This window comes from Triplophysa dalaica, chromosome 6 (genome assembly GCF_015846415.1).
Source record: "Triplophysa dalaica isolate WHDGS20190420 chromosome 6, ASM1584641v1, whole genome shotgun sequence".
NCBI classification, from domain to species: domain Eukaryota; kingdom Metazoa; phylum Chordata; class Actinopteri; order Cypriniformes; family Nemacheilidae; genus Triplophysa; species Triplophysa dalaica.
In genome coordinates, this window is record NC_079547.1 from 3,677,927 (window position 1) to 3,692,623 (window position 14,697).

General features: G+C 40.3%; 1 protein-coding gene across 2 annotated transcripts in view; it reads right to left on the reverse strand.

Moving 5' to 3' along the window:
- nbeal1 (neurobeachin-like 1) overlaps positions 1 to 14,697 on the reverse strand; it is a 47,865-nt gene that overhangs the window by 9,940 nt on the left and 23,228 nt on the right. For both annotated transcript variants that reach the window (XM_056749898.1, XM_056749897.1), the window contains 28 exons: positions 14,305 to 14,403; positions 13,306 to 13,880; positions 13,060 to 13,192; positions 12,838 to 12,957; positions 12,372 to 12,758; positions 11,157 to 11,246; positions 10,849 to 11,023; positions 10,612 to 10,745; positions 10,352 to 10,511; positions 10,161 to 10,263; positions 9,876 to 10,032; positions 8,984 to 9,142; positions 8,439 to 8,598; positions 8,156 to 8,244; positions 6,590 to 7,153; positions 6,335 to 6,510; positions 5,960 to 6,248; positions 5,537 to 5,848; positions 4,229 to 4,378; positions 3,978 to 4,135; positions 3,551 to 3,675; positions 3,329 to 3,452; positions 2,193 to 2,341; positions 1,975 to 2,108; positions 1,732 to 1,833; positions 1,549 to 1,644; positions 1,338 to 1,462; positions 94 to 234 (listed from right to left, as the gene is read on the reverse strand). In XM_056749898.1, coding sequence (XP_056605876.1) covers positions 94 to 234; positions 1,338 to 1,462; positions 1,549 to 1,644; positions 1,732 to 1,833; positions 1,975 to 2,108; positions 2,193 to 2,341; positions 3,329 to 3,452; positions 3,551 to 3,675; positions 3,978 to 4,135; positions 4,229 to 4,378; positions 5,537 to 5,848; positions 5,960 to 6,248; positions 6,335 to 6,510; positions 6,590 to 7,153; positions 8,156 to 8,244; positions 8,439 to 8,598; positions 8,984 to 9,142; positions 9,876 to 10,032; positions 10,161 to 10,263; positions 10,352 to 10,511; positions 10,612 to 10,745; positions 10,849 to 11,023; positions 11,157 to 11,246; positions 12,372 to 12,758; positions 12,838 to 12,957; positions 13,060 to 13,192; positions 13,306 to 13,880; positions 14,305 to 14,403 — 5,186 coding nt within the window. The remainder of the gene's footprint in view (positions 1 to 93; positions 235 to 1,337; positions 1,463 to 1,548; positions 1,645 to 1,731; positions 1,834 to 1,974; positions 2,109 to 2,192; positions 2,342 to 3,328; positions 3,453 to 3,550; positions 3,676 to 3,977; positions 4,136 to 4,228; positions 4,379 to 5,536; positions 5,849 to 5,959; positions 6,249 to 6,334; positions 6,511 to 6,589; positions 7,154 to 8,155; positions 8,245 to 8,438; positions 8,599 to 8,983; positions 9,143 to 9,875; positions 10,033 to 10,160; positions 10,264 to 10,351; positions 10,512 to 10,611; positions 10,746 to 10,848; positions 11,024 to 11,156; positions 11,247 to 12,371; positions 12,759 to 12,837; positions 12,958 to 13,059; positions 13,193 to 13,305; positions 13,881 to 14,304; positions 14,404 to 14,697) is intronic.

Here is a 14,697-nt window from a genome sequence, read left to right on the forward strand (position 1 = left end):
CAGACCCGCCTTATCAGACTCCAGGAAAACACAGCCACAAAAGTACACAACAAGGGAAAAGATATAATAACGGAGCAGAGAGACGTCATTTACCTGCCGCTCTGGAGCTGTATGTGCAGGGACGTGAAGGGTTCCACCCTGATGAGGTAATGCATGACTCCAGCCGCATTTGAGTAGTGTGTGCCGTAGTGAAAACGGTCGATGGTGCCCGTGGGGTCTTCAAAATTCTCGTACCTACAGATCAGAGGACCAGTTGAACGTTAGTTACAACCAACCTCATACATACAGACATCCAACGTCATTCAATAGTGCTTTGTTTAGGGATTGCTTGGGATTTGATTGATTTGGAAGATGAAAATGTTTTAATAGATGGTCAAGGTCAAACTAAAACTATACTTTAAGAAATAAAATTTCCAGATTTTTCACATATTTTTGATATACTGCAAAGACTTCGCATTACAGAAGTAGACTGCAAATTTACAAGAGAGGTGTAAAATATTTTTTCTGGCACCACAGATGGCGGAATATTACAGTTTTATTAAATTTTTTCACATTTCTGTTCTGAAATATCGGCCAAAATACTAAACTAAACTAAAACAAAAGGTTCCTCAGCAATAAACTTAAATGTGTTTAAGATGAGGCATTTAAATTATTAACTCAAAACGAATCTTAAACTAAACGAAAACAACTAAACTAAAAATAAATTAAGCTGACAGCAATATATAAAATAATTAATAAATTAACAAACTTTCTAAAAATTAAATTAACCAAAATCCTTGAATGTAAACTATTGGATTGTTTAATTGAATCCGTTGATAAAAATATTTTAATGTACAATTTAATTAAAATGAACAAACTAAAAATATAAAAAAAAATGTAAGCTAATTCAAAACATTAAAATTCAATCAAATTAAAGTCCAAACTATAACAACTCTGATTGAGAAAGACAACACATTTCAACAAACTTCCAATTGACTGTTTCAGGGGATGCACGTGGCTGTCCCGACGTTAACAATTAATTTATATTGATAATAATTTATATTTGTTTGTACATCAATTGTGTTAAATAACATTAAAACTACTCAACCGTTCTTGATTCTTTGCTGAGGTCTACCAGAAATTAAGTTTGGGCCACAATATGTTTGTTTATATTGTTGCTGCTTAAACAGTCTATAGAGAAACAAGTTCTTTACAAAACTTTTGATGTCTACAATTTGGTAAAGCCTTTATATTGAGAGCAGTACGTAGCTCACAACCAGAAAAAGCTCTAGTTTAAACGATGTGCAAACTAAACCGAGAAAGAGAGCGAGAGATATAAACAAAAGAAAGAAACACACTTCTCTCGGACCGCTTTGGCGTTCCTCTCATTCAACACCGCCACAGGTTTGGAAAGATCTCTGAACACCCGCGGGTCGGTCAGATCCAGCTCTTCAGATGTATAATCAGACAGGATCCAGGGAAACTACAAGACAAACACGAGACCAAACCACATAAGATCATTCTGAAAACTCAAACGTACCCTCAAACATGTGTAAAAATGGCCCTCACCACAGGATACTGAGCGAGATCATTGTACGTTCTTCCCGCAATGGTGTTCAGTTGCATCAAATAGTCAAAATTGGAGATCTCCCTGTTCACCCATTTCTAATGAAAGAGAGAGAGCATACAATCAAAACGACTACCTCAAACGTTCCTCCTTACGCTAAAAGTATAATAAGTAAGTTTAGTGACCTGAGTGAGTCCAGAGGCTTTGAGCAGTTCCTGAGGCGAGTGTGTGGCTTGCAGAGAGAGAGATCGCAGCAGAAGCATTCGACTGTAGACTTTATTACGCACCTGTCGTATTGACGACCAATCACCAGAAAAAGAACAAGAGACGAGAATGCATGTTAAACCGTGCACTGATCTATTTGCTTAAGGTGTCAAAGATGACAAATACACAAAGAACGTGGTTTGGATGTTTGAAGGATTCGTCACCTCCTTTGTAAAGTTGAGGAAGTAGTTGGTCTGGTCGATGAGGAAGATCTCCAGCGCTGAGCGCCGGAGGTTGTACCTGCGCAGGTGGATCTCTCTGATCTGAGACAGAGGCCATTTAAAATCCTGACCCACACCTGAGAAAACAAACCAACAATGTATCCAAAATCGGTAACAAAACATCTAAAATATCCCAATATAGGATTCGTTCTCCTTCTCACCTTCCTCTTTCTCTGCGCTGCTGTCGTAGAAGTAAATGTGTTGGGTGGTGAGCTCCAGGCGGCCTGGATACACGTCCACCCCCGTGACAAGCTGGCAGTCCTCAGAGATCACCAGCTTCTCCTTCTGACTTGCTTCCTCTGCATCAGCCCTGAAAAAAGAAGAGAATAAAACTGTAGGTATAACTAAAATGGTGTCGCTTTTGAGATATATCATGTGTCTGAATTGTGAAGCAATGATTGCAGGGCTCGACATAAAGGACTGACCGACGGCCCCGTGCCCAGCATTCCCATCCTCGGGCCAGTTGAGGGAACTGTCAATGGGCCAGTGCTGTATCGTCATCGAAGATTATAATTTGTACATTTTTAAGACGTGCATATTTAAATATTTCCAAGAAGATGCAAAAGAAGACTGGATTGTGCTGTTTGAGATAAACGTGTGGCCGAAATGCCGCATAAGACAATGGGCAAAATACTATAAAGAGTTCTCTTTCAAGTCTTCTTAATCAGACATATCACATAACTATGCCAAAATGTCAATATTACCAATTATCCTTAAAAACCTAATCAATTATGTCTTACAGGAACAAAACGTTTGTGGAAACAAGAAATGTGTGTTACATTATATAAGATCCGTGCATCTCTTAAAGGGGCAGCAGCATGTTTATTATGCTGCTGCCCCTTTAAGAGATGCACGGATCTTATAAAATGTAACAGTCTCAGTTCTGTTCACCAAACAACAAAGACAAATTAAACTCACTGCTCTTCAATGATTAAATTTTAACTTAAGGAAGGTTAAATCAATGTTATACTTAATACAGCGAAGACTATAAAGTATACCTAATAACTACTGTTATTAGACCAACCTAAAACACCTGAAATGTACTGATTATATGTTTGCTTTATTACATTTATCTGTGCTATTGCACATACTTTGATTACTTGATATTATTTTATTACCTGCTGATTAGTTGTCTTCAAAAAATATTTGAAATTTTTGGTTATAGGCTAATTGTTTTTATGGTATCATACCCTTTTTTATTAAATATTACATAGCTAGAAACGGCCAGTAGAAAAAAAACCTTAGCGTCGAGCCCTGGATTCATTGGCCACTCATGTTTATCTCCCCTGAGACTCACTGATTGGCTGATGCTGGGTCCTCCTCCAGGAGCTCCAGGATGTCGTCTTCAAGGTCACTGACCTTCACCTGTTTGACCGCTTCCAACAAAAGCGACTCAGCGTTCACCTGCCGATGCTGCACACCTGAGGCGACAAACACAAAGTGTCGGTTATTTTCAATTCCAGAACAACAACAAATAAAAACAGTGTCAGGAAACGTCCGGTTCGATTGCGTGTCTCACCGAGGTTGTCTCTCAAGGCGCTGGCTTCCTTGTGAAGGTCAAAGGTGTAGTTCCTCACCAGTTTCAGCCGCATGCGAGAATAGTTCTCGGCACTGGAAAGCTTCCAATGTACATCTTTCTGCTGCCTGTCAATAGAAAAAAAGTTGGTTTAAAGACTTATAGCGTTGCTTGACAAGGATGGTTTTGAATCATGTGTGGAAAAAGTACAAATCTTAGCACCCCGAATGACACAATGGACCATGAAATACTACATTTGAACCGGAAAATACTACATTAATTATTGCTAGTTCCTGGTAGGCCAAAGTTTTGTGAAGAAACGTTTGAATATTAACTGGATATACATGAAAAATGCTCTACATGATTTTCAAAACCAGAAGCAGATTCTCCACACAGACGAATGAAGGAATTATAACCCCACAATACTTACTTGTCCACCCACGGCCCTCTTTCACAGAAGAGCCCTCGGCGCGCTGCTCTCCACTGCCTGAGGATGGCGCTGTTTTGCGTGTGGATTTGTTTCAGCATGCTGTTGTACCTCAGGTTCTCCTGTCGGCTACGGCGGCTAAATGGCTCCACAAACTGCTCCTAAGGTTGAGAGAAAACACAAGTATGTGTGACTGACGTAGGTAAGAATACAGAATTCAATTTCAATTTTGACACTCAAATGTATTTTTGTACCTGAAAGCGTATCTTGCTCTCTCCTCTCTCTCGGTCTCTGCGGTGCAAGTTGAGCATGAAGGCCTCGTAACAGTCCTTCCAGTACAGAGCCATGTTCTCATGACCCTGACTGAACATCTCGATCTCATACTGCTTCATGTAGGGGATGATCTGACAAGCGTAAAATAAACTCACAGTTAAAAACACTGCAGCTACAGGAGGACCACAGCTACAAATCAGTTAAACTGCTAATAGCTAAAAATTGGGGTTTAGCCTTTACTTTTAAAAGAACAGTTCAACTAAAAACGATTGACTCAACGATGTCAGGAATGTCTAGGAATGACTTATAATGTTGATAAAGGGTTCTTCTCATGTTACTCCAACATTGGTTTCGAGATAACTTTTAAAGAATGGTGAGCAAGGTTCTGAAAACGTCCCATGTTACCTGGGATAGGTCCCAACAAAAAGAACATTCATCCAATCATAAAGGTAATCTTAAATGAATCCAGTGGGTTAATGTCTTCTTAAGCAAAACAATATGTTTGTAAGAGCAAACTATAAATATTTCGAGCATCTTGATAAAAAATAGAAACCGAAAAAAATGAAAGTGCTACATTTAATATATGCAACATTTCCTCAAGTAACCGTTTGTGATTAACTGAAGAAAGGATATATACATCTGGGATGGACTGAGGCTAAATGATCAGAATAAAAAAAATTGGGTGACCTATTCCTTTAAACCAGTTGTTCTCAACAGGTGGGCCGTGGGCCACAAGGGGGTCCCACAAGTAATATTTTTAAATTAGACAAAATGAGCAATTATTAGCTAATTCTAATTATTAGCTATTTTAAAAATGAAATGAATAAAAAAAATCCAGTTATTGACAAGCTCTGAAATATTTAATTGGGTAAAAAAAATACAATGGGGGGCCTTGGAGTCAAAAAGGTTGAGAAGCCCTGCTTTAAACACAACAGGGTAAATATGGGCTAACACTTTTATACAAATGTTCAGCTTGTTTTGTTTCGGTTTGGTGTTAGAATCACGTGGCCATAAGATCTGATTCATTTGAAGTTTATTTTCAACACTGGTGGGCAATACGAACCCACATCAATTCACTATTTTTTTTTTATACATTTATTTGACAAATTCTTGTACGATTGCTTGACTATTTAACTATACAGAGGGTTGAGATATAAAAAACTTCAAACAAGCAAAAATATTAAGCCGTGTAAAACAGACTTCAAGTAAAGATAGTACATTTAGAACCTCTAACTAGGCAGAACACTGAAACCTACTGTAAGCCTCATTCAGGATCTATAGGTTCTTACGTATTTATCCAGGTAGACCCTCCACTCTGGAGAATTACAGTAGAGCTGAAAGTCCTCGAAGAAAGACGGGCTTCCGTTGGTGTCGGGGAGAGAGGGGAGGTGCAGCTCCATGTACAGCAGCTTGTGGACTTTGGACAGGAGAGTTCGCAGGAGTGGCACTAAATACGAGTACGTCTCCTCCGACCTTTCCTCGCTCACGGCACGTCTGAGGATCCCCTCCACACGACCGAGAAGATAACAGGCCTCGTCCTGAGAGTCCACAGTCTTTGTTTGTAGGATGCCGTTCAGCTTAGCCGTTGCCATGGCGCACACCTGACCGAATGAAGAAGCGATATGAACACATCTATATCTGATCAAGGAATGTGTATTTCTCAGTACCGAAGCATTTGGTAATGCAAAAATCCAACTTGATGTGCTTCTCACCTGTGGATCTACCTGCGCCATAAAGCCGAGCAGCAGCCGTAGTCCCACCTGAGACAGCTGGAGCCACTGCGTCCCCGAGGTGTACCACACCATCAGCCCATCCATGAGAGTAACCGTCCCCTCCAGAACTTTCTCCGTCCACAGCGCGGGGTTCACCAGACCTTCAGCCTGCAGGAAGTCTTGCACCACGTGTAGAAGGCGCACCGCGTTCTCCGTGTGTTGGGGTAACGTGGCGGCGGTCGCATCATGGTTGTCTGTCACGGCCCATTCCAACATCCTCTCCATGAGGCTGGAGAAACAGATGGGAGAAATGAACACATGGCGAGATATAAAACGACATATTTTGACATTTGAGATACCGAAGTCTTCTCTCACCTGAGTTTGATGTGATCGACAGGTAGAAGCAGCTCGTTGGCGGTGCCCAGTTTGGTAAGGGAAGAGAACACTTGCCCCCTTTCCAGCCATGCAGTGTCGTCCGAGCCCTCCACGCCCCGCCACATGATACACAACACAATCTCCAGCAGCAAGGAAGCTAGTTCCTCCTCTGTGCGCTGAAATCAAAGAGATGCAAAGTTAGATGCAAAAATATATCTACTGACTGAAAAACAAATATCAGATCTCAAGCCTCACCTCCACACTATTAAAAGACTCTCCAAGAGACATGTTATCACTAAACAGGAAGCAGTCTTCGTTCAAAGAGGAAGTTCCAAGGAAAGGTTTGGCGTTTTCTATGGGAGATGGAGTGCTGGGCATGCTTCCAGGTGTCTGACTGCCACTGTCCCCGCGATCGAACAGATGCACTTGAGAAAGATCCAAATTCAAAATCCCAGCCTTCCCAATCCAAGATTTGGGTGTCGCCGCGTCCCCCGGGGTCTCTGAGAGGGACATCACCTCTCCATTATCCAGACTGTCTATGGATCTACGGTCTCCGACACTGATGTTGTCACGGTCTTCGTTCAGTCTCCCGATGCTGTCACACAGCGGCCTGCGGTCTAGCAGAGGTTCGAGACGGTTTCCTCCGCTGCTGCGGCTCAGCTCGAAACTCCCCAGGCTGGCGGCGTCGCCACGGCCTGAACCGGAACCTCCGTCGCTCCCAGTGCTCCGGAGAAACAAACGCATCAGGGTGTCTTGCCAACATATCTGCTTGGAGATCTGCAGAGCGGCATCCTGCTGAGACTGCAACAATGCATACAGCTGCAAAAAGAGACAATACATTACCATGGAGAGCAGGATGAGAGTCATGTGCATGTATGAGTCACATGAGGAGAGTAGAAATTTGCGTCCGAAATACTGTCGTTAGGAGATTGGATATTGTAAAAAGCATCACATGCTTGTAAAACTTGTGATTACAACTTGTAAAGGCCTTTTGTACCACCTGAACACCGCAAATTTGTGTAATGTGCTTAATTTTTGCACATTTTCTTAAGTAAATTTAATTAAAAAATATTTGTTTTAAGTTTTTGAACACAGCTTTTTAAAAGTCAATTTACTTTAATTTACTTTTTTTACTGTGTGCAAATTAACAGGAAAATTAAGTAATCCCCACTAGATGTTTTTATGTGCATGGATACAATTTAGGTAGTAATTTCATTTTTTTAATCAAATATCCTCAATTAAATTCATTAATATATTTACATTACATAACATTTTAATGCAAAATTAATGTGGATATAAACAAATTGCATAAAATACACAACTATGTAGAACATCAAAGGTTGTCATTTCATACATGTATAATTAATACTGTAATAATTATTAATTATATAATTTATTTGTTAATAATGTATAATTAATTTCACATAATGTATAATAATAAATATAAATGTATAATTTATTTTGTTCTGCTCAACACAAAGAAAGATATTTAGAAGAATGCTAGAAACCAAATTAGATCTCGGTCACCATTGACTATCATGTAGGAAAAATGGCAATCGTAGTCCAAAACTGTTTGTTTCCCTACATTCTTCACAATATCTTCTTTTGTGTTCAACAGAACAAGGAAATCTAAAAAGCAATTTTTCCTACAATGTTAGTCGATTTTGGTCAAGAACTGTTTGGTAACAAGCATTCTTCCAAATATCTTTCTCTGCGTTCATCAAAACAAAGAAATTTATACAGACAACTTAAGGGTGAGTAACATTTTCATTTTTCTGGGTGAACTTTCCCTTTAATGGAAAATAAGAGGTGAGCTCTCACCCTCCTGCACACGATCAGACGAATGCTTGGCCCAGCTTTGTGGGTCAGCTGAACCAGAGCCAGCACGTCTTTATAGTTCACCACAGTATCTAAAAGTCAAACAGAAAATGCTTCATTACAACATTTACCACATTGCTTAATTTTCTTTTATTGGGAATATCGGCTTAGATCACAAGCACTGGTGTCAGTATGAAGATCACAAACACTGGTGTCAGTATGAAGCTGTTAATAAAGTATGTGCTGAGTAAGGTGACTGTCGGATGAAAGAGATGATCAGGCTCACCGGTGTTGAGCACTTGGTGAAGGAGGCACTTGATCAGAGTGGATGTGAGTTGCACATCCGAGAACAGAAGACTGAGCCCAGAATATCCCCCATCCCTCAGACGTAACCTGTGTTTATTCTTCTCATACACACGATCGCACTTTAGCATCCGTTCAAACAACTGCAAACAGAGAAAAAAAGTTTTACAGACACTTTTTAAAGGTCCAGTGTATAAAATGCAGCATAAAGCTGTGGGGTTTCGAATTGCAACCAACAGCTCACTCTAAGGTGATAAAAACATAACGCTGATTTATGTAAGGTCTTTATACACCTCTGAAGACATAGTTATGTATATTATATTGCATTTCTGTCAAAAGATCCTCCAAAATGTACACCTTGGACCTTAAAGGCAGAACTCTCATTATCTTCCAAATGCTTTTTTCAAACAATATTTGTTTACTAACAACGTCAAATGTAATAATATAATAATTCCCAGCACAATATACTATGCACTTATATAGGTTTACCAGATTTTAAATTTAGCTATATAAATATATAACACGGACCTTGAAGATGAGCTCTCTGAGGCGGTCTGAGTGTTTGTTGATGAGCAGCAGGGCGTAGCAGGAGTCGGCCGCTCCTGGTTCAAACAGCAGCAGGAAGAGTTGAACACGTGACGCGCTGGTCTGCAGAAGACTCAACAGCAGACCTAATATCCCGCACAGCTACAACAAAGAGAATAACAGTACAGTCGTGGGGACGTACAGGAAAACAGTCAAACACAGAGCATAGAAAATAACAGAAACACAACATATCACTTGACCATATCGTCGCTGTCTGACTAAAACTCATATTTCCTAAGCAGACACTTTACAGAAAATGAAAACAAACAGCATAAAGGGTGACCTAAGATTAAGAAAACAATTTTTTATGTGCAACTATGCATCAGTCAAATGCTTAGAGCTACAAGTGGTAAAAGTAGGAGAAACAGGATGAGATGTGGATTCCAAACGCTGTGTATCGAATAAATTGGCGGGGTTGTACATCCCTGTTAAGTGAATTGAAGTTTAGCCATAATCAAGATTGAAAAAGACAAAGGAGGGCTTATTCTGACAAGACGTTTGATTAGAAAGGGCAGATCAATAGCAATAATGGAAAGTGCTTCTTTCTGGGATGCACACACACGGAAGAGAGTCAGACTTGTAGCCATCAGGAACAGACAAAACAATTTTTAAAATCGACCACTTATAATCTCTATAACTTAATAGCAATTTAAACTTGATTTAAAAATGAAAATCATCTAATCCGTTCAATTTATTGTCAATGCAAGTTGAATTTGCATTCAAATTCTGAAGGGCCAATCTGACAGCCATCAAAATCCTAAACTCCGCCCACAAAGCCCAAACCACTGATCACACAGATAACATACCACCTGTGATTTTGCCAATATCTTCTCACCTGTTCCTCATCTCCAGTGGCAGCAATGTATCCCAGAATGCTCTGGATCTCCTCCTGTGTGGTGCCCTTGCTGATGTAATACTTGAGAAGGCCACAGAGAGAAGCTCTGATTGTCTTTACGTCGTCTTCGCTCAAATCTCCATCTTTACTTCCACAACTTTAAGAGATTAAGAAAGAAGAAAAGTATAGACGGGGAGAACAAGAATGAGAAAAAGAGGGAGTAATACCGCAATAACACATCCGTCACAAAGGAGGAGTGAAGGATTGTGGGAAATGTAGTCCTACCCGTAGTAAAGTCGGATGGTATCTAGCAGAAACTGAACTCCCCATTTCTTCCTGAAGTGCTTCCTGTTGTCTTTGATGACGGTGGACATGTATTGAATGTGACCTTCACCATAACACAAACACCACACTCGTCACAAAACTTTCACATAAAAGCAAATGCAGAACACATACACACACGAACACACACTGACCGATGCGAAGCGGGAAATCTCCCTGGTTCCAGATGTTGAAGTTGAAGAGCAGGTGTGTGTGCAGCTGCTGCAGAAGCTGCGAGTTCTTCTCATACGTCACCTGCTCGATCAGCAGCTGAACGGCCACCAGCACGCTCACGTCCACCAGGAACGCAGGCAACTACACGCACACACAGACAAATGTGTCTTAAATAACAGATGTGTGTTAAATAATCAAACACAAAGCTCATGAGAATATGGAGTAAGGGAATTGTGGGTACCTTCTGAAGCAGAGCTCCTAACGTGGCCACAGCATGCGAGTGCAAAAGGGTTTCCTGGTTTATGGGGTGCCTCTGCAGGAAATGTTTGATCACCAGCAAGAATGTTGCCACCAGATTCTTCTCCAGTCTCGCTTCTGAATAATAAAGGTCCACATGGAGAACACAATATCAAGACGTTATCACTGAAGACCTGAGAGCTTTATAAAACTAGAATGAGGAATCATAATGACGTCTCACCAGACGCCCTGTTTGAGGGCAGCATGACCCAGTCTCCGTCAGCCGGCGTTGCAGAGTCAGGGCTGATGAACTCTGACCCCGAGGGGTCGACGTGATGTAACTCAGGGGTCAACAGTGTCAACTGTTCTAATACAGGCAGTAACACAGGGAGACCTCCGACACAGTTTATCATGTCCTGAAACGGATCATAAGACGTCTTAATTTAACTCAAAGTTGTTCAGAGCTGCTAAACACAATACAACTAATAAAATGGATACAAGACAAGAGGGAAACTGAGAGGTCTGAGGAAGGAAACATAGCAAACATACTTTGATTTCCCAGTTAACCACTTTATTTCCCGTCAGGCGTCCATGCAGCATATTAGGGGACAGGTCCAGACATATTGGTTTCTTACAAGCCTGTATGAAACAGTGATGTGCATGTTAAATAAGCATAACAAAGATTACATTAGGGCTAAGAAAAATATGTATATATATTTATATATTGCAATAGTATAAATGGGAACTCATAAATTTACCATAGAAATAAGTCTCACTTCATTTTGATGCGTGATTAAATTGGGTAAAATTTTGTCAGACGCAACAGTTAAAGGAATAGTTCACTGAAAGTATTTATATTCTTTCATAATTTACTCAGTCTAATGTCAAGACTATATGACTTGGTGTCTTCTGCTGAACTAAAAGTTTTTCTGTTTATGCTTATTTATAGGTCCAAAAAAGCACATACATTCACCATACTAGTAATCCAAATGTCTCCTGTCGGTTAATTAATGTTCTCTTAAGCAAAACAATAAATGTTTGTGAGAAAATTATTCATATTTTGAGTCTATTTAGCATACCGAACCCAATTAAACATTTCTGAGCACTGAATTTGCGCAACAATTTCACACATTTCATGTCAATATATAATTTGACAACTAGTCTTGAAAAGAACAACGCAAAATCAAATAAGTTATCGTGTCGTCATATTTGAATATGGTGCACTGATATAATTAACAAAAATATTTTTAAAAGCTATATTGTTTTTTACACATATATCATCAGAAGATATTGCATTAACTTATCACTTTATATAAAGTTGTTACTTAAATGTTTACGTTTATAATAGATTTGTGTGTTTTTCTAAAGCTTTAACTCGGCCAATTAAATTATTTCATTTTTAAATTATTTGAAGTTACAAGTTACACTAACTTAAACTGTGAACTAAAATGGTTAAAATGTTGAAATATAAAGTCTATGTGTATGTATTCTAATTAAAGGCTGCAAAAATGTTTTACAGTGCATATATGTAATAATAATAATAATACAATTAACAAATATAATAATAATTTATCTTAAATAAATATGAAATATATTTAAACATTCATTTGATTAAAAAATATTTTACAATAAATCCCATGTTAATTGAATAAATAATATCTATATTTATAAAAAAGAGATTTTGGGGTTGCAAAGGGGTGAGAACAATATTAAGAAGTCCCAATACCCAGCCATTATTTACAAAGACGTATACAGACAACTCACCTTTGGAGAATAATGAAGCAAAAGTTTGCTTGCCATGTCTCCGAGCTCAGCCTCTTGGCTCTTAAGGGGAGAGATACAGTTTGGTCCTGGGCTGTATAGAGCTTTGACATGACTGGCTTGAAGGGGCTCATGGAACACCATGACATTTCCCAGCTGCCCCTGCAGTGATGTGGGGCTGCCCCACTCGCTGTCCTGAGTACCTGCGGAAATGAGTTTGGTGACCGATTCAGGCTTGGTCCCCAGCAATCCGGCCCAACCCGGGAGGATACCGCCCAACGATGAGCGGCCTGGGATGTTTCCCCCTGAGAACGGAGGATCTGGGATTTGAGAGGGGGGAGGGGTTGTGGTGCGGTGACCCGCGGAACCGATACAGCATGACGTGAAGGCCTGAGATAAAAAAGACGGGATGTTTTAAGCAATTTATACTCAATGTACATACATATCTAGAAACAGTTGTGCCTCTCACCTCAGTCATGGTTGGGTATTTTAGAGGGGCTGTTAACTTCTGCTGTCCATCCACATAAATATAAACCAAACTTTGGCCAAATGGCCTCTTCCCGGGTACGTGAACTACACCAATACTGTGCTGAGGGTTGAATACAAACATATCATTGGATTCATTTTCTCAGATTGACAAACAAATCTTCATTAATTCATGCTGTGGGAATCTATTGGTCACGTGACTTACCCACAGCGAATCACAGAAGCAGTAGTCAGGCAGCATGACGGTGACATATTCTTTCTTGGTGCACACGGCCACAACAAGCAATCCAGCTGAACTGATAAAGGCCTCGAACCCAGTTCCACCTGGAGTGAAAAAGCTAAACGCATATACAAATGTTAAGATAATGTTTTCCGTAAATTTATTTTGGCAGTTTGTGAAGAAGAATGAAACCCTACCAGTTACTACTGTACTACCCCCATTGTTACATACCTATACAACTGTTTCCTCTTCTCTCCTTTACTGGGCAGGCCCAGCTGATCTTGGTCCAATGAGAGCCAAGCAAAGAAGCTGAAGGCGGAGCCTGGCCAACGCAGCATGGTCGGCACAGCAATGCCAGCCATAGGCGGAGACAGGTCAAAATACTGCATGGCACTCTCCAGGCCCTGTTTGCGCACCATGCCGAGGAGAGCCCTCAGTACGGGACCCACGTACGGGTGAGCGCGGCATGATTCGTCCTGACGTAGTAGCCTCAGCAGGTGCTGGAGTTCAGTGGAGCTCAGCGATTGGCTGCCCAGCGAGCCCAGCAGACCCACCAGGCTCTCTGCACAGACCCGGTGTAGCCGGTCGTGCCTCTCCAGAGCCATCAGAACTCTGAGGGTCATGGAGGAGTTGACGCAGGTGGCTCGCGTCCGTCGGTTCAGACTGCAGATGCGGCGGACCCAGTCGGCAGCGAAGATCTGTAGCTCGGCAGAGTCCAGCTCTGGAAGCCACTGGATGAGCAGCAAAAGAGGGTCAACATTGCTGATGCCCAGAAGACCTACGGAGGAATGTTCACCTTCAACTGCCTGCAAGAAGACCACGATGAGATAACAGAAAGTTAGACGTCTGGCATTCAGACGCTGCTGATAGAAATGTTTACAAAGCACCACATTCGACTACACACATGTGACGAATGTCCGCCATCTTCGAACAGTCAACTATGTGACCATGTAAATTTTTAGTGTTGTGTAAGCTAATGTATGCGTCCTGTTGTATTCTGTTAGCGTAGCATTTATTATGTATGGGTTAAACAACAGCAAGTAACATTTGTATTTATTTATCCCTATAACTCTGGTTTCAGAGTGTTCGCGGACCGGCTTGGACTGTTCCAAAACAGCGGACTACTTACATCCTGTATATCAGCCCATAGAAACCGCTGCTAAAGAAGCATCTATGTTCATATTTATGAATAAACTCATGTGACTCAAAAAAAACAACTATTTATCTTACCATATTCATGAGTTCCTTCAGGAGGTGTCTTGACGGTTGGCCCAGTGATACCAGCACCTCGAACAGGTGCGTGTAGCCAATCCTCTCCTTAAACACTTCCTGCATGAATTAAAGCTTATCTAATAATTATATTATACATTACAACTCATTTAATTCACTTATACAAATTTCTACAGGATTGTGTACAGGATTTCTAGAATTTGGGTCCTAATAGGATCCAAAAAAGTCACCTAGTGTTACATGGTGCTTTAAAAATAGAGAATTGTTTCAAATCATCTTACCATCAAAGTTCATTACTTATTAAAAGTGGCTTTAAAGTTTTTGGTTTAAAGCAATAATATAATAATTATATAATAATACAATGATATGTAAATAATGTATAATAATATAAAA